At 32.7% G+C, this 26494-nt stretch overlaps 1 protein-coding gene across 1 annotated transcript; it reads right to left on the bottom strand.

The window, feature by feature from the left end:
• Nucleotides 1–203: 203 nt before the first annotated feature.
• LOC127715891 (ATP-binding cassette sub-family C member 5-like) lies at nucleotides 204–26245 on the bottom strand. Its single transcript, XM_052222009.1, has 21 exons — nucleotides 26165–26245; nucleotides 24069–24240; nucleotides 23173–23222; nucleotides 21053–21124; nucleotides 20568–20692; nucleotides 19964–20036; nucleotides 18404–18607; nucleotides 15514–15664; nucleotides 13683–13841; nucleotides 12475–12659; nucleotides 11297–11521; nucleotides 10398–10527; nucleotides 9233–9515; nucleotides 8562–8748; nucleotides 8168–8257; nucleotides 7143–7326; nucleotides 6583–6742; nucleotides 6111–6189; nucleotides 4677–4790; nucleotides 3577–3741; nucleotides 204–2480 (listed from the first exon to the last, which is right to left on the bottom strand). Exons 2-21 carry the CDS (start codon nucleotides 24151–24153, stop codon nucleotides 2382–2384), a joined length of 2820 nt encoding a protein of 939 aa, XP_052077969.1. The 5' UTR covers nucleotides 24154–24240; nucleotides 26165–26245; the 3' UTR covers nucleotides 204–2381.
• Nucleotides 26246–26494: the final 249 nt, after the last annotated feature.

Here is a 26494-nt window from a genome sequence, read left to right as displayed (position 1 = left end):
CATTTCGGGGCCTTTTATAACTGACTATGCGGTATGGGTTTTGTTCATTGTTGAAGGCCATACAGTGACCTATAGTTGTTAATTTCTGTGTCATTTGGTCTCCTGTGGAAAGTTGTCTCGTTGGCAATTAGACCACATCTTTTTTTTTATATTAACAAGTAACTTGTTATAAACCTTTACAATTCATTACAGGTCATGACGATGTTAAATCACTGCCATACAATCTTACTTAAATCTAACTTTTCTTTAGCTCTCCAAAAACAGAAGGCTGATGTTCGGTGTTTATATTTAATGTTTTGTCCTATTCACATCTACTGTTACAGTTGATATGGTTGAAATAATGTACATTCTTTTTGCTATGACAGCTTACTTGTAAAGATAGTAGGTAAAGAAGACGCAACAGTTGTTTACCGATGTTCAAATCTCATAAATCAATTCATGACAGGCAGCTCAAGGTAAAAAAATAATCAAATTAAATGAGGAAATCGTATGAACTTTAAAAGAAGCGATACCAAGTATGTCGACATGGTAAAAAAATTCATCAAAGACACCAAAACTTATAATTTTGTAAGCCAGACGTAAGCGTCTCCTTATATGCATGTATTACTCGACATGCAAATCCGCATTCAAATGTCGCAATAGGGAATAGCACAACATCAATAAATTGACAGTCAGAAAACTATTCTAAAGATCTAAATCGGCGAAAACATGGCGCTAGTAAGTTGAGACACAGACACCACGTATCAGTCTACTATTTCGTGATGATGACAGTAATACTTATGAAGTGTCGATTTCAGTCGTACCTGTTGTAGAAGTTTTGTGAAAGGACCACACCCATTTGAATGAAGTTAGTAACGAGCATTATAGATTGTAAACAGTTCTTTTTGATAATTTGAATTTAGAACCTTAAGTTTGTTATTACAAATAATAATTATCTCACAACAGCTCATATTGTGTTTGTTTGATAATTCAGGTTGTGAAGGAAGAGCTGGGATGGCAACAATACATTTGGTTGATTCTGACAATGTAGAACCGACTGACGAAATGCTTTCTAAAATAGAGGAACAATGTAGAACGCAACTAGCAGGATATGCTATTCCAAGATTCTTAAGATTTACTCGTTTTCTAGATATTACCTCAACTTTCAAACAAATGAAGACTACGCTTAAAAGGGAAGGTTTTGATATTAACTTGACAATAGAACCAATTTATTATTTTGATATCAGGGGGCAAAAGTACTGTAAAATCGATAACGACATCTATTCAAACATCATCGATAAGCGTATTAATTCTTAATGTATTTGATGCCTGTAGAATTGTGTCTTCAAAATACTAGCATTAAGAATTTAATTTCAAATGTATTTTTTAAACTTCTTTTCAATGTAGCATGTAACAATATGTTGCTAAAATTAACCTAAATTAATCTATATCTCAATTGGTACCCCATTTGCGTTTTTAAAAAACTACTGGGTCTAAATGGCTGCTTTGGATTGCAAATGGGTACCTGAGGATAGCATCCGTCAAAACCCCAGCTTACCATTGAGTCGGAACTGTATGAACTGGCATGATTAAAAGGATACATTTTTCAAAAATATTTGTACACTTTCAGGTTACAATTCTGTGTATGCCCTTGACAACAAATTTGATCTTATATGTATTTTAGAATTATTTGGTTAGCATGATTGAAAAGGCCCTTAAGTTTTTTATGCCTCTCGAATGATTCTCGTGTGGTATTCTTACTTTATGTCAGTGAGGACAGTATTGAATTATATTACTGTTGAAGACCACATGAATTGCTTTCAATTGGTATAAACAATTTTACAAATGTACTTATATGTTATTGTCGCAGCTACGTTTATTCAGATTTGATTGTTTAAAATTTATGGTTGTTAAAGCAATACGATTTATTGATAGTTGATTGCATAACGTCCAACGGTCAATTCTACTTGAATATTCGGGACGAGAAATTAACAATAAATAATACATGTTCTCCAAAGAGGTTCGACCGGGTTGATGAGCGCAAATTTACACTGCCACTGGAAAATGGGGCTATGCTGGATACGGGTAGAAATTTTACCTTGCAATAGGTAACCTACGGACCCCTCAAACAGTTATCGCAGGAGTTGTTGCAAGAGTTGTTGAGAGAGACGGAAGATACGAGAGGGACAATCTAAATTGATAAGTCGTAGAGAAACGTTAGTAGTACCAGAATATATAAAATTACTTTTTGTTTTAAAATGAAAATGCTTGTTTGCGCTATTAAATAATATAAAAGGCAAAAATATTATGAAAACATATACATGGTATATTCCAACATAATCATAGAAATGTGTGATGTCCGTATGTGGTATTGCATAATTGTCTTTAAAATCTTGATATCACTATGGTGAAGGAGTTTTAACTGTTTGTGCAGCTATCATAGTATTGAAGAATGAATGTGGATCCGTCAGTAGATCTTGTGGTGCACCAGATTCTATTACCTAAAAAATAATAAACAAATTCTGATACATGTATATGTTTTTGTCCTTTGAATAAAAAAAATGCATTCTAGACCTAAAAGAATAAAATCTTCATTGGCTTATTTTGGTTGAAAAACAAATCCGTCAAACAATATTCTGTAAGCTTAAAAACATAACCAATTTTCACAAAACTGATTTTCAAATTGCAATGCTGTAAACATTCATATCATATTTCAATATATAATTACCATTCATTCATATTGTTAATACAAACGTTTATAACCAATGAAAGAAGGTTTGGAGGATACCAATTTAACACCGTAGTAACAAATATAACTAAATATGTATTGCTATACATTTATCAAAAAGTAAAATAACAAAAATACCGAACTCCAAGGAAAATTCAAAACGGAAAGTCCCTGATCAAAGTTATGGTCCTACATGCATCCTGTCGATACTATGTACTTATATTTTGGCATTGCACAATGTCGTGTATTTCTCAGAAAGTTTTGTTACGTCTTTATACCAAATCTGTTGGATATGTACTGATTGATACTATAGGAATGGATAACATGAATTATTTATTAGTAGTTATTGTCTTTGTACTAGTTTTTAGTTCTGCGAGGGAGGATTGAGCGATCACATACATATCTAATCCTGCCACATCATGTATGTGCCTGTCCAAAGTAAGAAGACAGTAATTCAGTTGTTGTCGGTGGTTCGTGTTTGTAATATTTGTTTTTCGTTTATAGTTTTGTCGAAATCAGGTCCTTGGTTTTATTCGTTTGAACTATTTGGTCATGTTGGAGCCTTTTGATGCCGATAATATGGTATGGGTTTCGCTCTTTTTTGACAGCCGTACGTTGACTAATAGTTGTGTAAATCTGTTTCATTTGGATAGTCGTCTTATTGGCAATCATACCATATTTCCTTATTTTATATTGGTTTTATTTTGACAATATGCCGATTTCATCAAAATTTCAAACGGACCGACCGGAGGTGATGAGATGCTGTGTAAAAAGTGTTTAAAGTGTTTCAAGATACCTCAATCAAAACAAGATAACAAAGAGGTTAACGTATAAAATTAAAAAAAGTATTTTCATATTAATTAAGTTACTTCTCCATTATCCATAATCATGATGAGGTCAGAGTGTAGAACTGTATTTAGTCTGTGAGCTATGGTCACTACTGTACAATCACTAAATCCTTCTTTAATAGTTTTTTGGATAAGAGAATCCGTTTGTGTGTCAATAGAAGCTGTTGCTTCATCCAAAAGTAAAATCTGAAAACCATGTTATACACAGATAAGTTTAATTTAACAACAAAATATACTTAAAGATACAGATTGAGTAAATAACATTACAATTTCCGGGAAGGATTTTATAAATTATTTTTCTTTCAGTAAAATACATGCAGTATTACTATCAACTCTGCGTGATTGTGTAAACTAAAGTAATCACAATCTTAACGGCTTTCTCTACTGCAGATACAATAATTGTAAATCAATAACTGTTGTACTCGATGGCAAATTACTGAAATTACTGATGACAAAAATCTGCTGTACACGAAACGAATTGTTTTGAATTTCAAACGAGGAACATAGGTCCTATTGTATCTGCAGTAGTGAAGGTCGGTAGAATGATATGGTGAAGATTCAAAATCATATGGAACCAAATAATTTGATTTCTACGAGTAATCAAACATTGGTTTCTGGTCATATAGTACTTCAACTGTTTCGGTTCATTTCTCTACACAGTTGATATCACTAAATCTTGATTAAGAAAGCAAAATGAGGATGTCAAATTTGATGTATTCCTTTTTGTGCTTCTTTTGTTTGTTTTTATAGTAATTAAGATGATAACACAATGTTGACTGCTGTACCCCTATTTTTGACATTTTTACCTATTGTGTCTGTTTGTTTTGTTCACGCATCGTTGTCAATATGATGGAATTTGATGCGACTGTCTTACAAGTGAGAGGTTTAGCTAGCTATAAAACCAGGTTCAATCCACCATTTTCTACATAAGAAAATGCCTGTACCAAGTCAGGAATATGACGGTTGTTATCCATTCGTTTGATGTGTTTGAGCTTTTGATTTCGCCATTTGATTAGGGACTTTCTTTTTTGAATTTTCCTCGGAGTTCAGTATTTTTGTGATTTTACTTTTTTGATTTAGCAAAGCAATTCCTAGTCGTGCTTAATAAAATATGAACATACCTTGTTCTTTCTTAATATTGCTCTTGCTAGGCATATTAGCTGTCGTTCTCCAACTGAGAAATTTTCACCATTTTCTTCTATTTGATAGTCGAGGTCTTGATCGAATTGCTGCACCTAAGTAACAATCAATTACACAGAATTGTAAGATTTAAATCAAAAGCGATGACTTGTATGACTGAACCGATAAAACTGTTGATACATTGGTTGAGAAGGTCTATAAAATACAGTCATTCCACAAAAACGAACTCATGCTTCAAAATGCCTTCCAATCAACTGAGCTTTTCACTTTATAAATCAAAATGGTTCTTCAAATAAGAACAGTATTTTTAGTCACAAAGCAAGGCGTATTTAGCATTTATTCTAAAGCGTTCAAAAACGCTTCATATGTATGTGAATAAACAAAAAAAAGAGCAATTAATAAGTTATGATAAATACATGGTGGTAATTTTGCAAATACTTTAATATGTATGACAATATATGTTATAGCTTTCCACCAAGAGATATAATCCAAAACTATTAAAACGAGAAATTCACGAGGTCCGAGGGATACAGGGTAAATAACCTTATATTTTTAATAATTTTGGATATAAACTTTTAATGAAGGATGTCATTCTATTATCATACTAACTATCTAAATATGGGTGTTGGAGTCTTTTTGTTGCAGAATATTTCATATGTAAATCCGAATTGCAACCGGATCATGTCACCGTCGCCATTTTCACCCAGAAACAAAAATAGGAGGAACATAGCTACTTCTTTCTTCGATATGGAAATGCGGCCAAATTGACAAATTTGACAAGATTTATTTTTACAATGTTCATATTCTCATGCAATTATTTTGCCTACAAGTATTTTTGCGACGCGAAAAGGATTATGTTTCTCGTGGTAAGAAAAACATATTGCAATTGCTTTTTCGTTTTATTAATTGTTACTAAATAATATTTGATAATAACTGTTATTATTATTTTAACGTTCAGCAATTTCAAAACTCAATTGACAAAGTGAGTTAAATAAAGTAAGTTTTGGTTTAGACCACTCAACGATAGCCTTAATATACCAAAGAGATTTTCAAACTCCTATGTCGAAAAACAAACTGACAATACCATGGCAAAAACATAAAAAACAACAAAATGATTAATAATAGTACATAGAAAACTACGGACCGAGCAACATGATCCCCACCAAAACCGGGGGTGGTCACAGGACCTTTAGAAGGGTAAGCATGTGGCACCTGTCGTGTTGCTCGTAAAAGTACAAATCCGGTGATAAGTCTAATTCGGTTGCTCATGATCACATTCGAAGAAAAGGGGCGGGATTGTGGTCACGAAAATTTAAACATATCTATCTACCCCAACAGAAAATTAAACGTTGCAATTATATGCATATTGCAGACACTATATATATACAAACGAAGGACCGTATTTACTGATTTACCTTTTCCTTCAGGTGCACATTCTCTAGTGAACTCCAAAGTTCTGAATCTGGATGTTTTCCGAACGGGTCAAGGTTGTATCTAAGTGAAGAACAATATTACTTTCAATCTATGTTCAAGTATATTTATCATTTCACGTACACATCTGCATTTTGCTCGAAAATTATAAAAATTTAAAAAGTGTTAATATGAACTGTTAAAAATGTGTTTAACTTGAAACTACCAGTATGATTGTGCGATAAACATGTCGAAACGTACATATTTTTTGTTAATGAGACACACTTACATACACCCCACAATATTAATATTAAAACTTTGTTCAAAACACTACCCTAAGAAAATCAAATTTAACGTGGCGTATTTCAAATAATTTTGATTTCCGAAATCGAATACTAAATCTCGTATTCCGAATCTCGAAGATTACATATAGTCTTTTGTCAGATATAAACTCATCTGTATTAAAATTTATTTTACCTCAATGTTCCTGCAAAAAGCACAGGATCTTGTGGAATTGTTGACAATCTTGACCTCAAAATTTTTAAAGCTATCTGAGAAACGTCTACGCCATCAATGTATATATGACCTTCCGACAATCGAACAAGTCTAAATAACGCAGCAGCAAGTGAAGATTTTCCTATAGGTTAAACAATACAAATGGTTATATGGTAAATTCATATGAGATTGTTCAACAACGAATAGAATGTTTTAAGTTCTTCGTGCTTTTTTTAGTCTCTCACACCTTTTTGTGACACTTGATGTATTTATTATTTACACTATGTTGCTCAATCATATTAAATAATCATTGCAGCTTGTGTTGATGTGTATACTTTAATCAGTATACCTATAATGAATAACATAATTAGATCTTTACCTGCTGCATTTATATAATGCAATGAAAATATATAATCATATCAAATATATCTACAAAATCGTTATAATTTGAATAAAATGAGAGGTAGTGTCTACGTCAATGAGACAGTGACACAACGGCTCAAAAAAGCATTAAAACATAATAGTCATTTAACACTTGTTACCTGCTCCAGTTCTACCCACAATGCCAATTTTCATTTGAGGGTGCAAATCAAATGATATGTTTCTCAGCACTGGCTTCATGTTGTCACGGTATTTCATTTCAACTTTGGAGAATATTATTCTTCCTTCGTTTGGCCAATTGTCACTTGGAGTTGTATTAAATGTCTGAGGTTCAATTTCAAGGTTCTGAAGTTAAAGGAAACAATTAGAAACATTAATTGAGCGATTTACGCCATTACATTCTATTTTGTCATTGCCTTACTTCGACAAAAAAATCAACACTAGTAGCACCTTTATATCATCGCATGGTGTGAGCACTGATTGTCGTTTTGTCAAACAACAATACATGTATCTAACCTGATAAATTGTAATTCGTTTCTTCTTTTAAATGAAGATATTCGCAATGTCGAACGTGTTAAGGACTCAGCTAAATGTTGCTCACATGTAATTTTATGCTAACCATATAGGAGCGCCTTAGTCAACCCCGGTTTTTGGAAAAGATTCGAGTTTGTTTTATAGACTATTTTCCTTTCATTTTTTTTTCTATTTTGCTATGGCAATGTACGTTGATTATCGACTTATGTGATTGAATGTCCCTTTGGTATCTTCATCCTCTATTTCATATGAAGCCCACTAAAAGGATAGCAAAATTACCAAACTACAAGGTAAATTAAAAAAGAAGAAGTCCATGCATAGAAACTGACAAATTCAAATGTTTGACCTAATCAGCTAATGGAACGAATGGAAAAAAACTGTCTTTTTCCTGACTTGGAACAGACATTTTCCGAAGAAAATGGTAGTTTAAACCTAGTTTTATAGCTAGCTAAACATATGTTAAAAGGTTTCCAAAATGATTTTATCTAAGATTATTGACTTTTCTAAAAAGTCGCTTTTGTTTCTCAAATTATACATCTTTGTTAAATAAGTGTTTGTTAATCGGCTCATAAAAATAAATTGTCGTGACGACAAAAAAAGTCCCACTTTAAGGGTCGTAACCATGGAACAGCGTAGAAAGTAGACCGTTTACCTTTTCATAATGATGCAACCGTTCAATGGACGTAAACCGAGCTTCAACTTCATTCATAACTCGTACCATAAACTGCATTATACCAACGACCTGAAAATTAAATTAACAGAAACTGAGGCTGATTTCTTTGTTGACATCTTTACATTGGATCCCATTTATTTAGCATGTTTTAAGAATTTATTACTGATATTACCAGCAACACATTTGCAAAAAGTGTCCAATGCGCTTTATCGAAACAACTTCTTTCTAAATGTTATGTAGAAGACATTATCATCAACATAAATATCTAATAAAATTGAACTGTACTGAACTGAACTGAGAACACACTAGTAGGTGACCAGGAAAGCCTCGATTGATTACTAAAATGATTTTAATCAAATAGTTCGCATTTTACCTTAATGCACATTGTCAGAGATAGACCTGCAAGAGCAGGAGCAACTGAACCTTTAGTTAAAACTAATGCTAAGGCAGTAGCGACTGTAATCATTGACGACGACAAATCCAGTCTCACTCCAACCCATCTCATGCTACTCTCAAACAAAAATGTCGCTGTGCTGGTCACATCTATCAGCTTTGTTGAACTTCAACACAAAATGATATACTAGTTATAAAATATTAATATCATGAATGATTCGTCAAATTTGATCATTTATCTGTATATATCCTATCATCTTCATTAAAAACTTAATTATAAACAAAACATGGCAAAATTGAAGTCTATTCTCATCTCCTCTCATATATTATCAGTATTTTGATTTATCCTATGAAACTGTTGTTTAAGCTGTTATTATTTTAACATGCAATTGATTTCCATTTACAATATTAAGATATACGACCTCTCATTTGCACGTACACATGTATATTATATACGCAAATGTTTTAATTGATACACCAGAATTTATAATTGAAGAACCAATTCATAATCTTTTCATGTACGATGGTCATGTATCAAAGAATTCAACTGAAATTCAATACTTTTAAAAAGAAATAGGAAAGGAAAGGATATGGGTTGATTTACACGATGCAACAAACGTATGACCAAATTTGTTTAATATAAATATATACTTTTCTATAAATTGTTTCTGTTGATTAAATGAAACTATTGTAAATAATCCTTGAGCAGTTGTGTTTACGTGTGCCAACAATGGTGATCTCGTTACGTTTTCAACCCTCTTTAACTGCCTAACTGATGTATTGGAGATATTCTTTAAAATTGCAAACAGTATTGCAACTGGAACCATCGCAATAAGAATCCAGGGTAACACTATAGCGGTGGTCAACAGTGATAATGCAATTGTGTTTAATAACTGCATTAATGAGTCGATGAGCTGTGGTAGAAAGACATCAGCTGTAACATAAAACAATACATATATTGGTTTATTAAATGTTAATAAATGCAGATAAAACATAACATTCAAATATCACTCACAAAAAAACGGTAACTGATTAATTTGTATCATTCCAATACACATGAATATATAGAAATATAGTTTTCTGGCCGGCTGTGTAATACAGGATGTCTTTTTACACTGTGTGAGATGCATCGATACGTCGCAACGTCCGGTCGGAATTGGGACGCTAAATCAGACGTCCCGAAAATTGAGAGTGCCACAATCCCTGTGTGTGGAAATATCCCACCGACAACTCTTTTAGGGTGTTCTCAGAACGCCTGTTGCATTGCCAAAAGGATTGACTCTATATCTTATTTATCAGTGGTAGTCTAGCTTAATTTCCCGTCCTTATCCCGTCGATCGATCCAATTTGTAAAACCGTTTTTTTTTGTCTTTCTGAATATGCACGACATATTTGGCACTGGAAATAATTGGATTTATTATCAATAGCTTAAAAAAATTTGTTACCACTTCCTTCTGTAAATTATTATATGTATACACTTAAGTATAAACATATCTTTAATATGATAATGTAATTTTCCAAGTTGTGGTAAAACGGACATTTTACATCTGATCCTATATACTTTAGCTTTACTATATTTGATGTAAATAGAACGAAAAATAACATTAGATTTTTTAGTAATTATAATTCTCATTAATTCAAAGGGTTCATAATTTATAGTAGGTTTACCAGTTCCTTTTTTATGAAACAAAATTAATTACAAAACAATTGTAATGTATTTATAATAATGTTTTGATGCATGGTGCATAGTCATTTTCATTGGAACTATTCGTATACACTTATATGCAGTTTAGAAACAAAATGGCTTTATCAATACCTTCGTCCATGTCTTTTGAAAATCTGTTGAGTATCCGTCCAGAAGGATTGGAATCAAAGAATTTCATTGGAGCCTTCATTACCTTCTTCAGTACAATATTATGTAGCCGAACTGATGCACGGATTGTAGTCTGCATACAAAATATAAAACAAACAATCGCATACTTTTTCTGTTGTGATTAAAATCAATATGATAAATACAATATATAAATATTTTTAATACGACACATTGCTTCTAAAAATCATAACTTAAGTGCTATTTATTATGCATGTTATATAGAGAGATTGCCAACAATTATCAAAGATACAACTTTATTCTTACAAAAAAGAATAAAGGAAACACTAAATAGTATAATAGATTACGATCGCAGTACGAAGTATGCCTAAACCTTTTCGTCAGCGCCAGTAATGTCTAAACTTGTCCACACTAGGAGATGTCACGCGAATGATTCATAATGTTTCAATAATTGCCAAGATACAGTGTTGCCCATAAAGCTTTTGTTATGATTTTTTTATAATACATGATATGATGTTAATTTATACGAATAAAAGTTGATAATGGGCATACCTCAATGCGACAGCAATTTAACGTCACTAAACAAAACAAGTCATCTACAGGTAAACAAACAGCATTCAACAGTAGACATGTGTCTATATAATATGTCAAGCTGTGTATTATAGTCTTATAGTTGACAGAGACTTTCAAATTAAAGATTTGCCATCAACAATAAATTCACAAAACATATTCATTAAGATATGACAGAAACAATTTAAAAAGGAAGAGGTTCTGACTAGACAAGTACATGGAAGTGTGGCAGGTTAGAAATACTAAATATCAAAATATTAGTGTTCATGTATAATCATATCATATTCATTTTAACATGTTTAATGTAAACTGACCGTTGCTCCTGCGAATCCTCTGAGTATCGTGAGAAGTACTATTCCTCCTAATGATGAAACATATACCAATAAATAAAAGTCGAAGCCAGAACTGTTCTCTAGAGATGGCATTGGATGCATTGTGTTGTTGCTAGAAGCCGTCGTATAATAAAGATTAGCAGCGCTCAAGTTTGATGGCGTTGAATCAGCTAAACTATAGCTATTTGTTTCATTATTTGGCTTTGCCTACAATATAAAGATATATACATCGTAATTATAGAAACTACTTTGACATTATGACATTTAGACAGATAATGGATTGAAGCAGAAGACGTTTTCTTGTGAGCTTTATGCGATTCCTTTTGTGTTTTATTTGTTTTGATTTGTATCTCTTATGTCGATTCATTCAATTTGAAAATCCGTAAACTACTGTCTTATTATATGAAACTCTTTTTTATGTTTTCAGATGAGTCACTAGTGAGCTATTTTTTTCCGAAATGGTCATTTTGATCTGAACAGCTCTGAAAAGACTACATAATATTTCATTACGTCATTTCCAGACTTTTACATGTATTAAATTCTGTACAGCTCAGACAATTCACTTGCAGTCAATTAAGATCTGTTCAGGCTATCTTCAGACTGTTCAGTATTAGTAGACATCAATAACGTACTGAATTTTCTGATGAGCTACTGAAAAGTACTTAATTGTTCTGAATTTACCTCAGTGGATAGGTATGAAAATTGACTGAAATACGGAATAAGACTTAATAATTTACTGTTCAGACTTTTCAGGTGTCATTTACTAGCTCTTCATATTTTTAATTAGCTTTGGATTTTCAAATATTTTGGCCTCGAGCATCACTGAAGAGACATTGATTGTCGAAATGCGCATCTGGTGCAGAAAAATTGGTACCGTTTATGTTATTACTAGTGAGTGTTATTGAGTTGTTTGGGTTTGGTTTTGTTCTTTTTGTTCTTTTCTCTCTCTCTATTCAACGTACAGGTTTTTACGCTAAACTTTGATATTCGTCTCTAAGTCAGATGTTCAATTTAAAAATTAATAATTGAGACTGTAATATGAAAGCACAATACAGCTAGAGTAGTTTTGTTAATCAGAAATAATGCAATACAGAATATAAAATATTTTATAAGGTTCTACTTTTGTTTAAATAATAATTATAGAGGAACATTGAAAATACCGTATTTAATGTGTTAATCCAAATTCCAAGCCACCAATCACTGAATACAACAGAACCCATGGTAAGAGTATACGACAGCATCACCAAGAAGCAGACCATAAAACCACCTGCAGCATTGATGTAGGATTTGTATGTACCAAATCTTACTTTACCAACCACCATTTCTTCACGTTCTGTTAATTTACCTGAAAACATTATAAAATTTACTGGATTAATGAGTGATGAATTGGTGGATTGATGGTAACTGCAATACTCAAAGTTAATGTGACGTCTTAATGTTTATAATACCAATTAATTGTTTTGACTGGTATATGAATATATCGATAGACACATACGTTAATGAGATATGCAGAAGATTACTGAGGGAAAAATACTTGAATATGGAATATAAGATCAAGAATATCCATCGGACTTTACAAACCACAACAATTAAGTAAATAAAGACGGACATTCAGAAGAATCAAGAGGTCGACATACATGAAACAAGCAACAACATCATTGTTTGGTAGTGCTATAGTCGTACATTTCAAATATTAAAATGAGATTTAAAGTGAAACGAGTGAAATAAGTTCTAGTAAATTTAATTACAGTACTACTGCATGTATGTTTGATTAGAATCAATAACTCTGATACGCTGACAACAATCGTAAGGGTCTCTTATATCATATTTTATATCCGTATAAAATACAACAGCTATGACTGCACGTGCTATCCGTGACAATGTTTAAATAATGCATTGAAAAACAAACAAAAGCTTGATTTAACTCTTAATTTCATGATTGTAGCATAAAATGTTACTTTAAGAATTTAATGGTACTTTTCATAATTTTATGGGGATGTAAAAGCGTGGATCGTGCGCACATTTTTAATATGAAGCGCTTTTTCATACATAAGTGCGTCTGTCAACGCTTTTACACCCCAAAAAAAAATATAAAAAGAGCCATTCAATTTTTGAGTAATACATTCAGTCTGTTGTTGGTATGACAATCTTACATTGATTGCTATTTTTAAAGTTTGAATTCAAATAAGGTATTACGAACAGTGAAACCAGGTCACAGAAATTTTAGACTATTATGTAAAAGTCATTTGTTATACAATGTGCATCCCCGGAAGCACCTGCACAATAATGATCAACTTAACTAATAACAGCTACCAAAATACTCAAACTATGTCGATAGTTGTGTTCATTATTTAGGCCAACGACTTACCTTTTTCTTTTTGCTGCGTTACATTGTTTGCAGAGCTGTTTGTTGTCACACTGTTAGCGGAGCTATTTTTCGGAAGATCTTTCTTTTCCGACTGGACACCATTTTTAGCTATTTTAGAATTACTGGTATCCTCTTTGTTAGACTTTGATGGTATTGGTACTTAAAATTTAATTCAGATAACGTTTTATGTGTATCAACTTTCAGAAACTTTCATGGATATTACGTATGGTATATGCATATGTATATTAATGTACAGAGTAAATGAAAATAAAACTTTATTAATGATCTAAACATCTTGGTGCAAAATTAAGACACTACTGAATCTTCTGCCAAAATCTTGCACTCCATAATCTACAGATAAGGCCTAGGTGACATAATTATCATTATTTTCAATCGTTAAACTTAAAAAAAAAATAATTAAAAGTGTTTTAAAATTGCAGACATTGGCATTAATTTTCGACCAAGAATGTATGACGTGACTCAAATATCTACGTTAAAGTAATTACTCGTTGCATCAATATAAAGTTAAACTTTCAAAATGGTAGAAATGTAATGCCCACTATTATTTGAGCCATTTAGCTTAAAGTTTTAAGATATGAGATTCAAAATCGTTTCCCCTTCCCCTTTTGTTCTTTTTTTCTGCTACTCCGAAGGTACTGTCCCCAAAAATAAAACATCAAAATTAATATTCTTAAGCATTATGCATGTTATTTTAGCGACAATATGTTTACGTTTTATGTACCAATTTTCAGCAAACAGAATTAACCACCAACTATAGTGTTGCGTATGTAATTATGCAATCATCATAATTATTTCCTACACTCTTTTTATATTAATATTATACAACATCTATAATATGAAAATTTCTCTTTCAGAAACTCATCTAATCTTAAGAAGATATATCAGCAATACTCAGTATAAGAAAGGATTGATAAAAGCGTATTACTTTTACTTATAGAATAACTAATCGAAGAATTCAAATAGAGAAAAATATTCAACGAGTGACCGAACAACACATTAATTCACGAATGCGCGTAGCGCATGAGTTAATTATCAGTGTTGTTCGGTCACGAGTTGAATTTTTTTCGATATTTGAATTCTTTGATTAGTTATTCTTTTTATTACATTGGCAAATGGCTTTTTTTATGAAATTAAAGTAGAAAATGTAAGGAACTATATCTTTTTCTACGCATTCACAATTTGTTTTGATCCGACGTTATCGACGTCTTGACAACGCCTATTGTTGTATGACGTCAGATGAGTGAAATAACCACGTTTATTTCACATGTGAAATTATTGGTTTTTATTACAATGGGAAATCAATGTAATTCATTGCAACAAATGTAATAAAAAAGTTTAACTTTACTCCACAATATGACCAGTAGGTTGACGCTATTCTAAATCTAAAAAAGCTTTCGCATGATCAGATGACAGAAATATTTCGTAAATTTATACAAAAGTAAGTTTCTGACTGTTTTCTTACGTTTTAGAACAACAACTGTAACGAAAGTTCTTACATGAGCAACACGATTGGTGCCACATGTGGAGCAGGATCTGCTTACCCTTCCAGAGCACTTGAAATCAACCCCGGTTTTTTTTGTGGGGTTCGTATTGCTCAGTTTTTAGTTTTCTATGTTGTGTTATGTGTATTGTAGTTTGTCTTTTCGTAGATTTTCGTTTTTTACCATGCAATTGTTTATTTGTTTTTGACTAATGAGTTTGAATATCCCTTTGGTATCTGTCGCATCTCTTTCTTAATTGAAAGTACGTAACAACAGTTAAATGAGTACTTTAAAAAGGTTTCCTATGTGCGTGATCAGTTTATACATACATTGCTTTTCCATCGAAGTATTTGTATGGTAGTGAAATTTATCCATCATCTCTTTGTAGTATCCATTTTGTAACAGCAATTCATCATGATATCCCCTTTCCACAATGCCACCATCTTCGAATGCTACTATTTCATCACAATGTTTTAGATACTAAAAGAAATGTTTTGATTGTAAACCTTTTTTCTTTTACATGACAAGGCTTACCGGGCTTACAACAGTTTGAAAAGCAAATGATGACAGGCGAAAACATGTTATATCTTTAAGAGACACATGTGCACTTCTTTATGCTGGAAGTTGTTTAAAAAGCGTAAGATACCTCCTTTCGTGTGCTCTCTTTTCTTAAATAAACTTGACCAAGTTTACTCAAACGCAAAGGTTGGGAACCATAAGCATTATATGCTTGAGAGCATAAAAACTAAAAGTAAAAAGCTTGAACAGAACAATCAAAATAAAATTGGGCTGGTTTGAAGAAATTGCAACTTTGCATTTACAATGTAAGTACAATTCCATAGTCAAATATAAATCAATTGTTTTAAAAACAAATGTTAACGGTCTTTCGCCTCCGAAACATGATTGATTGATTGATTGATTGATTGATTGATTGATTGATTGATTGATTGATTGATTGATTGATTGATTGATTGATTGATTGGTTGGTTGGTTGGTTGGTTGGTTGGTTAGTTGACTGATTGAATAATTAAACACATGGGATAGGGTCTCTTGGAACAAGCGAAAAAGAAACAAATGAGATCTTGGATCCCGTATCAAACACATGGGACCGAAACATGCATGCAAGATTGATTGGTTGGTTGGTTGGTTGGTTGATTGATTGATTGATTGATTGATTGATTGATTGATTGATTGAAAGTTTGCATGGCACTCTCTCTATAAGAGGCATCGGACTTAACGTCCGTATTCTAACCGAACGTGGCTGCGTAAGTTTCTATCCCGCACAGCTAAACGGACGATTCAATAAAAAAAAAATCGTTATATCTTCCTTATTTGAATTTTCTCTATTTTCTACGGAAAATCGGACTTCATGTTTTATCTATTTGTTGTGTGTGCATTTGGTTTGAACTTGTAGGAAAACTGAGTAACATTTTGTCTTGGAAGTTTCACTTGCTATATTTGGATATGGAATGTTTATTCTAAATTTAGGTCCGCGCGCGTGGTGGTGTTTGTGAAATCACGTGACGCTCGAATATATATGTCTAGTTTTAGAATATTAATACCTTTTCAGGGGAGACCGTTGAACAGACTACATGTGTATTGATAAGAATAACACGATAACTATTGATTTTATTTTTTACAGGTAATTGATGTCTGATCATGCATGCTTTTTTCGTACACCAGTTTACGGGAGCACAGATTTGTGTTTTAAAGCATGTTTAGAATGATTGTAGAATTTCGCTAACATTTACGAACTTGGAATCGATTTCTATGTCATTGACTTTAATTTCTTAATCCAAGTCAGGTTGTCAAGCGGACCGCACGTGTATTTATAGTGCTAACGGGATTATGTTTTCTTGATTCATTTCACAGGTAAACTATTGTCTAATCGCTGATCACGAGTCTTCATTCATTGCATGCACACAAAAATAATGCTGTTGTTATAATAATTAAACAAAAGGTTTATCGATTAATTTCAGAAAATACACGAATTGGAGTAGATTTTTGCAGGGATGGATTTCTATTTCAGAAGTTTGTACATAAGAAGGATTAGTATTTTTACAGTAGAATGTACGGGACTGAAGGCGATTTTCTTTTCATAGAAATGGGATAACTAAAAAATAAAAATCAGTTGAAAAAAGGGGGGAGTGTAGTGGTAGACTTTAGTTGATAATTGAGATAAGATACATTTACAACATGATAGCTGCAAAGTTTGCAGTTTTAATTAGTAATTTGCTGATTTGCCCATTTCAGGGGCATTGATCCTCCAATAAAATGACGCGTACCATTTTGACAAAAAAATTTCCAGTAACGACATGTTGTAACAAACTTTTGTTTAAATTGTTTTGTCGATATCTATAACTCTTTCTGGGAAGAACCGACATGAACTTAATGTAAAAGATAAGAACATGACCTTGACCTTTGACTTTGACCTAATTTTATTTATTTCTTTTGGACCAAGGACCACAAATCAAAAGACCCTAGGTCTCTATCACTTATGGTTTACCAGTTACAATTATATTTCACTTATTTTAAATACAAGAGGGGAAATAACTCTCATTTTATAGCTTCGATCAAAATAAAACGTAATATTCTGAGGATATAATGATCAATTTGGAAAAATAGATTTGTCGTTTTCTTTTACGGTTGCGAAGGAGTAGTCATAACAAGAAAAACAGTTTTCGGGGAGATAACTCTTACAAAGAAAAGTGTTCGGTTAAGCAGGGTCAGTTTCAAAAGCGTATAGACTGTATGATATCATATACATAAAAAACTAAGCGACATCTTTTGAAAGAAAAATACAGCACAAGAAAAAATCAGGCAGAAGAAAAAAAAATAATCAGAACAAAAGCAAAAGGTCTTTCCACGGAAAAATGGAAAGACCTAATTAACAGAAAAGTTATTTACAGGCAGCGAAAAGCATTTATTTATTTTAATCATACCAGTAAACACTGTAAACGGGGGAGCGGTAATTTAAAAAGATACAACAAAATTATCATACCATTCTTCAAAATATTGTGAATGTTTTATTTTGTATTTATTTGTTTTGGATTCTCATATTTTCAAATATACATCGTTTTGCTTTATTTCATTTAATTTCTTTTTTATCTTCTCTTTATACATGTTATACTGTGTTGTCATGATTTCGTCAAATGTTGTATTTTTATAGCTTATAAAATAATAAGCGATAAAACTATTTGAACACATTTCTATGTGTACCTGTAGTTGGTGAGTTGCTAGGATGACTGTTTTCCCAGCAAGCTTCTTTTTGATACAAGTATGGAAAAGATGCCTTCCAACATGGACGTCAACAGCTGATAAAGGGTCGTCAAGGAGGTATATATCACTGTCACTATAAACTGCTCTAGCCAAGCTGACACGCTGCTTTTGTCCTCCACTTAGATTTGTTCCTCTGTCACCTATCTTTAAATAAATTTAATAAAGACTGTTAAAATATACCTCTTTATATAGAGATCATTTTACTGTTTACCTTTTTATTAAACTGACAGCCTATATAATCCAGTTTAAATTTAAATAAACATACATTCCTAAAGACACTACTAGATTTATGTAAATCTACAAATTTATGGTGACACTGCCGATTAATGTCATCAGAGACTTTTACCAACAGTATCAAACAAGTGAAACTGCGAGCTACTGCACAATGATGATACCCCCGCCCAAATATGGATAATCTTAATAGTGTAAAAATATGTAAGTATTCCGTTAACAGGAAGTTGTTGAGTGATGATTCTGAAAACGTATCACACGGTATAGCTGACTTATATAAACCCTGAAACCAAATTTCAGAAATCCTTATGATGTAGTTCCTGAGAAAAATGCGACAAAAGATATTCATGGGACGGATGGACGGACTGACGGACGGACAGACAGAGGTAAAACAGTATACTCCCACTTTTTTAAAGCGGGGGTATACCAGAGGGGCGAAAGATACCAGAGGGACATTCAAACTCATAAATCAAAAATAAACTGACAACGCCATGGCTAAAAAAGAAAAAGACAAACAGACAAACAAAAGTACACAAAACCCAACATAGAAAACTAAAGACTAAGCAACACGAACCCCAGCAAAAACTGGGGTGATCTCAGATGTTCCTAAAGAGTAAGGAGATCCTGCTCCACATGTGGCACCCGTCGTGTTGCTCATGTTAGTACAAACCATGAAAATAGTCTTAATTCGGTAGGTTACATTCGTGTAAAGGGAACGGGATTATAGTTACGACATTCGGAACATATCCGCTATCATCTGTGAAATTGATATTCCATAACGGTCAACCAATTGTGATGGCGTCCGTAAAATTTACGAACGGATGATTTCAACTTCACCATTTGGAACTCTTGGTTTAATAGCTTCCTAGTGAGCAGCAACCCCTCTATCAAGGAAATCATGATAGGAAATACAAGCCCGGGAATATCGTATCAATTGGGAGATATATATACCCCGTGCATGCCTGGTCATTTATATTAATATTCACTGTTTCATTATTTCCAATGTTTTCAGATTTAGCATAACCACATTAATTTCGCTGAACGTGTATACATTATTGTTTATATGCCAGCTGAAGCCCTCCTCCGGGTGCGGGATTTTCTCGCTTCGTTGAATACCCATTGGTAGACTTGGGCTGATGTCTGCTCTTTGGTCGGGTTGTGGTCTCTTTGACACATTTCCCGTTTCCATTCTCTATTCTTATGTGATAGATTTTACTTCCAATGAACCGTTGGTACGAGGCCAAAATATAAAACAATAAAAAAACATACCTCTGTTTCATCTCCATCATCAAGAATAGCGAAGTCAGGCTCAAGTCCACAGGCATATATAACATTTCGATACCTGTCAAAAATATTTTGCAAATGTCAAAAACACAGTTTGTAAATGTGAAAAATGCACACTGACGAATTGTCTCTATAGTCATAATATAGAATAATATATGTATACTGGTAGAATGGCGTGTGTTAATTCTTTAAATAGTTAAAACATATGAAGGGACATTCTGGACTGTATGTAGACAGTCAAGTATTTGAATACTTGCTTTGATAAGGCCAACAAATGTGCTGAAAATAATTGTCCTTCTCCAATTTATATGGGTATACTGAATATGATTGATTGATGGATTGAGTTGTGCTTAATGCCACTTTTAGCACTATTGGCTGTTTCGTGGTGGTCAGTTTTTATTGGTGCAGGAAGCTACATTTCCCAGAGAGAACCTACCACCTTCGGCAGGTAAACTGACAATCCTAGTCATTTAAGATTGCAGTCAAACATGAAAAGAACGACTGTCCTACTTTGTTGTTTTTGTAATTGCATCTATAAGGTCTTAAACATAGTAACAGAATACAAACAACAAATTTTATAATGTCATACCTTTCTGGATCATAAGATTTTCCGAATAAAATATTCTCTCGTACAGTGTCGTTAAATATCCAAGCTTGTTGGGCAGCGTATGCAATACTACCATTCACAGCCGCATGTCCAGAAATAAAGGGCATCTAAATGAAATATACATGTGTGTATCTTCAAAACAGATAGAATTCTCAAAACATAGTACATTATATTCTAACATATCTTGTTGAATCTTAAAAGATATGGTTTGGTTATTACAGCAGTTAAGAGTTTACGTTTTCGTACATTTTTTTCTCAAAAAATTCGACATAAATCATTAGAGTCATAAATATTAGTGTTTATGGGTAATTGTAACATCATCATGATCAAATAAATCAGGTTTCTTACTTTAGAACAAACCTCAATAGTTTTGACATTGGTTTGAAAATGCTTTGCAATTAGTATGAATGTCAAAATCCGACTTTGCCCACTAATATAAATTTACAATTTTCGTTTAAAACATTTACCCTTGCCAATATAGCTGCCATTAATGATGACTTCCCTGATCCAACAGGGCCACATATACCAATCAGTTTTCCCTGCAATAAAAATATTTACAGTACGTTAACGAATTAATGGAAGTTCATTTAATAAACGTCATGATAAACAAAAGAAGAATGTGTCTGAGGACACGAATGCCCCCGTTCAAGCTTTTGCAAAAAGGGGCATAACTGGTAAATGACTTACAACTCAAATTCAAACTATGTCTGCATGTTATGATTCTTAGCATTGTGTATGAGTTTCAAAAAATTTGGATAAGAAAAACTTAAGTTAGAGTGCGGAAACGAAAACATTTGCAATTTTCTAAGTTAGAAAGGGACACAACTCTAGAACGGTAAGTGACTCACTGCTCAAGTTCGAACTCTATCTGCTAGCTATGGTTCGTAACATTTTGTATGAGTTTCATAAAAGTTGCATGAGGCAAATTTAAGTTAGAGTGCGTAAACAATAATGGGACGGACGGAAGGACGGACGGAGGGACGGTCAGGGGTTGCACTTAATGCCCCCGTTGCCTACGTCTGGGGCAAACAAATATATCTTTTCAAATAGGTTCAATATAATCTAACAGGTCTATATATAACGTATTGACTGAGTGAAAGTCTTTAATTTATATATTACAAATGTAAATAGTGTAAGTTTGAAAAGGATTTTGACTCGATGTTACTATTTTTGGAAATTATTCTGACTCGATGTTACTTTTTTTTAACATGGAGTCAATATCATTTTTAGAAATAAGAACGTCGAGTCAATATGTCAAAATAGTGAAAAAATATAAAATATATATTGGAAAACACGTGACCAAAAAAAACAATGAGAAACAAGAAAAATCAAACCATATGTAATATAATACAATTACAGCTTTTGTATGAGTTCGATACAAGGATATATCGACCTTAAATAAGTATATTGACTGAAGACGAAGTCCGAGGTCGATGTATTTCTTTATGTAGATATATCCTTGTATCGACTTCATACAAAGGCTACAATTGTTGTATTGTAATGGTCAATGAGCCAGAAGAAGAGCAGCAATTCATTTGATTGGTTGTTATGGTTGTGTCAGATATTTTAAAAATAACTGTGCAATATATCACATTTTTTGCAAAGGGTATTCCATGTATCGGAAGACGTGTTTCTATTTTTAAGTATATGGACGCTATGTTTTTATATATGTATATATGTATATATTGACGGTCAATATTTAAAATCCTGCAAAATACAAATGAATGTAAAATACACAGAAAGAACATTGAAGTTTAATTCCATGATACACTATTCAAATATGTAATATATAAATTAAGGACTTTCACTCAGTCAATACGTTATATATGAATCTGTTAAATTATATTGATACTCGGAATTCGTCCTCTGTCAAATCAATCCGAATAGGTTCATATATAACTTATTGACCTCGTCAAAAGTCCATCATTGATAAATATTGTATTCTTAGCCAGGTAGGAGACTGGAGAAAAAGTTTAAGCCCCTGCTTCGGAGAGCCGCATCGGCCTATGAAATTTTCTTAGCCAGGTAGGAGGCTGGAGAAAAAGTTTAAGCCCCTGCTTCGGAGAGCCACATCGGCCTATGAAGATTAGAGTAGATTTTTATATTGCACGAACTCGCAAGAGCATTGTATATTCTAAGAGGGATATCATTCACCAATGGTCATGCAATAACCTTTTTATAGTATGGACAAGATTACAAACTGTTTAAATGAAAATATTGTTATATCACATTTTAAATATATCGTGCGGCCGAAGCGCTTTCTGGATATACCTTCATCAGGAACGCTCTAACCTACACATTCAAAAGTCATGGATGTATACGTCGAAACGTTAGAAGCTATATGACTAAAAGGTACCTAAAATGAATAGCCAAATTCCTTTAATGTCAACTTTGCCAGAGGGAGTTGGAGCCTTAGTTCCCTCAAACATAATTTTGTCCTTGAAGTTTTATTTGCACAAGTTAAATATGATATATAATTGCACGCTAACTTTTTGTTACATTCTGTATGAAATATGTTGATACTAAACCATAACTTCATGGTTCTATTTTACAAGGTAAAAGTAATTAAAAGAAAATAATATATTACCTTTTGAACTGTAAAATTCATTTTCTCGATGTGGAATGATCCTGGTGATGCTGTAAAAATCAAAACATAGTCTTAAAAATTGTGAATGCATTAAATATCGGAGTTCCATAGTAACAAATGTATTATTTGTAATATTTATTTCTGCCCCACGAATAGATTACATTAGCTGTATTAGGCTACACCCTTTGGAATGTTTGGTCAGCAATGCTCTTTAACTTCGTATTTGGATGGTCTTGTGTGGACGAGACGCACGTCTGGCGTATTGAATTTTAAGCCTAGTACCTTTTGTTAGCTATTATTCGTGTGTTTCTTTGTCCTATATGTTCTCCCATTTATTTGTATTGTGGTCCTGTCATGTGATGTTGTCGTTTTGGTGTTGTGTTTGACGTTGCCATTAAAGCGGGAGGTTTGGCATGCCACAAAACCAGGTTCAACCCACCATTTTTTTTCTTAAAATGTCGTGTACCAAGTCAGTAAAATGGCCATTGTTATATTATAGTTCGTTTCTGTGTGTGTTACATTTTAATGTTGTGTTTTTGTTGTATCGTTCTCCTCTTATATTTGATGCGTTTCCCTCAGTTTTAGTTTGTTACCCGGATTTGTTTTTATCTCTATCGATTTATGAGTTTCGAACAGCGATATACTACTGTTGCCTTTATTTGACTTGGCCTGTTGAACTTTTTTTATTCGAGCGTCACTGATGAGTCTTTTGAGGACTAAACGTGCGTCTTGCGTACAAGAATATTAAATCTGGTATCTCTGATGATTTTATGTACCTCAACAAAAGGAGATAAGTTGAATATCTGATTTTACTTTTGATTTATTTAAATATCTCTTTTTAGAAATATTATAAGATTGACAGCTTACATAAAGTGAAAAGAAAGATAAAGCTGTACCTTTTCGATCTTTTGCTTTATTTTTTGCCTCCATTGCAGCTTTTGCTTTTGCTCCCATTTCGGAAATACTTGCATCTTCCCACATGAAGAACGCATTGTCCAATTCTACTGCGTTATCTTTGTTCACACATTTGTCACTGTGTGGCGCAAATTCCTCTTGCACAAGAAGTCGCTAAATAAAAAAAATTATAACATTTTTGTACATTTTTGTTCATTGTGTAGTTTAATGAAAACGTATTCTTGGAAAAATGGGCCAAATACTCAATGGCCGGCTTGCAATACTTACGGTTAGAAATTTAAAGGTCATCTTAATGGTAATATCGCCATAGTACTGATTGATTTGTTTTGGGTGCATCTTTATAAATGCCAAGGAAGAATCGAAATATCTACATGTATAACTAAATCAGTTTTGCAAAAGATATGCATTGTTTTCTCCTCCCATTAAACTGGGTACAAAGAAAAATAAATGAATGCCTTATATTGATTGACAAAGTCTCATTCTCTAGGGGGAAAATCATTCAAACTGATACTCTAAATTAAATAGGTACCTTCCACCAATAAACTGCTGAAAATGATCTCCGTTTCACTATATTGTTACTCTGTACTAATTACTTAAATTAATAAAAATCCAAGTGCCCATCTTTGATGTACATAGAAAACAAGTAAAATAACATATATAAATACCGAACTTCAAGGAAAATTCAAAACGGAAAGTCCTTCATCAAATGGCAAAATCAAAAGCTCAAACACATCAAACGAATGGAAAATAACTGTCATATTCCTGACTTGGTACAGGCATTTCCTTATGTAGACAATGGTGGATTAAACCTGGTTTTATAGCTAGCTAAACATCTCACTTGTATGACAGTCGCATAGAATTCCATTTTATTGGCAACAATGTTTGAGTAGAAAAACAGACATAATAGGTAAAAATGTCAACAACTGGGGTACAGCAGTAAAGATTGTGCTATAACTTAATCAATATAAAAACAAACAACTATGTCAACGAAGAAAAACAAAATGGCAAATCGACACTCTATAGACAAAGCACATGAGCAAAAATGAAAGACAAGAATACAAAAAGTTATCAAAGCACAATAATATAATGGCGGGATGTATAAATACCGTTCCACGCCAAAAAGATATTACCAAAAATGGAATAAACAGTAATGTTTGAAAATATACAAAGACGAATACCAAGAATCTATACCTCAAGACCATAATGTATTATTTGTGAAGTTTATCTACAAGGTCTTCGTATCTTCTGATTAACTTTTTTTCGAAAAAGGACGAAACATTCTTTGACATAATCCTGGTTCATCAACTTTCTGCTCAGATACTGGATACGTTTAATAAAGTCTGAGTAACAGCTGAAAGCTCTTACAAGCATTCCATTTTGAATGCTCTGAGTTTAAAAAGTAGCATTTTTTTCACAAATTGGATACTCTTTATATACATCGAAGAACACACCCTTAACGTATATATAACCATTTCAGAAAGTTTTGATTTTTTTTTTTTTTTTCAAAAACCAGGAAAGTTACTCAAAGCAGGTACTTTGCTTTCAAAGCTCGTCCTTTCTTCCGCCCGACATCCTTCATGCAAATATCATAAGCCGGCATTGCACTATATGCAACCCGCAGTTAAAATATTTTACCTCACAGTTTTAACGGACAAGAACTAGAGGTTTATATATTATCTTCTATGTAAATGAAATGACTTATGACATTGTATGATTCGTTTGATTAACACTTTCTCCTTTTTTGGTTAATTCCTAAATTTGATGTGTCACAAACGTGCTAAAAGTATGTTAAATTAGAAATTTAAAGTTATTACGTTCTTCGCACGTCTCAAATGAATCATAAGTATCAGAATAAGCACAATTAATAAAACCGATTACTCACAAGGATAGGTTTAATCAATTAGGCAAGGTTGGGAAATTGTGTCATGCATCAGATATAGTAATTTTTGTGACCTTTTTAAGAATGGTAGCTTGGGAGGTTTGTACATCTGGTTCTGTAAGCATGATTAAGATGAGAGATGTTATAGTCTTTATTTGCATTATCAGGAAGGCATTAAATTTGTATATAGCCCTTTACCTTTAATCTGTCAAAACTAACACGAACTTCGCCAAGAATTCTAGTTGCATACGGAATTAAAGCAACAATAATTCTTAGAAAGTTCAATGTACCGACAACAGCAAATGCCTGCAAAAGTAAATGACCAAGGAAATTATATAAATGCTATGTAGTTTTCATTTTAAAGAGTAAATGAGAAGATGTTTTTTTCTAATAATTATGCTTGACTATAAGCAGCATAAGTTTCCCCAAAATTAAAATAATTGCAACACAAAGTGAAAGTAATAAGATTTGAGGGTTGAAATAAGAAATGTTGTCATAAAGCAGATATTCAAAAATCAATACATATAA

The sequence above is a fragment of the Mytilus californianus genome, unplaced genomic scaffold (assembly GCF_021869535.1).
Source record: "Mytilus californianus isolate M0D057914Y unplaced genomic scaffold, xbMytCali1.0.p SCAF_9, whole genome shotgun sequence".
In the NCBI taxonomy this organism is placed as follows: domain Eukaryota; kingdom Metazoa; phylum Mollusca; class Bivalvia; order Mytilida; family Mytilidae; genus Mytilus; species Mytilus californianus.
This window is presented reverse-complemented; position numbering and strand designations above follow the sequence as displayed.

What these genes read in the sequence shown, in the direction of transcription:
- LOC127715891 (XM_052222009.1), bottom strand. Translation starts at nt 24,153, where the DNA reads ATGTGGGAAGATGCAAGTATTTCCGAAATGGGAGCAAAAGCAAAAGCT. An exon ending in TAAAGCAAAAGATCGAAAAG is followed by an intron (nt 23,223 to 24,068) that starts GTACAGCTTTAT and finishes TGATTTTTACAG; the next exon opens with CATCACCAGGATCATTCCAC. An exon ending in AACGCAGCAAAAAGAAAAAG is followed by an intron (nt 12,660 to 13,682) that starts GTAAGTCGTTGG and finishes TAATGTTTTCAG; the next exon opens with GTAAATTAACAGAACGTGAA.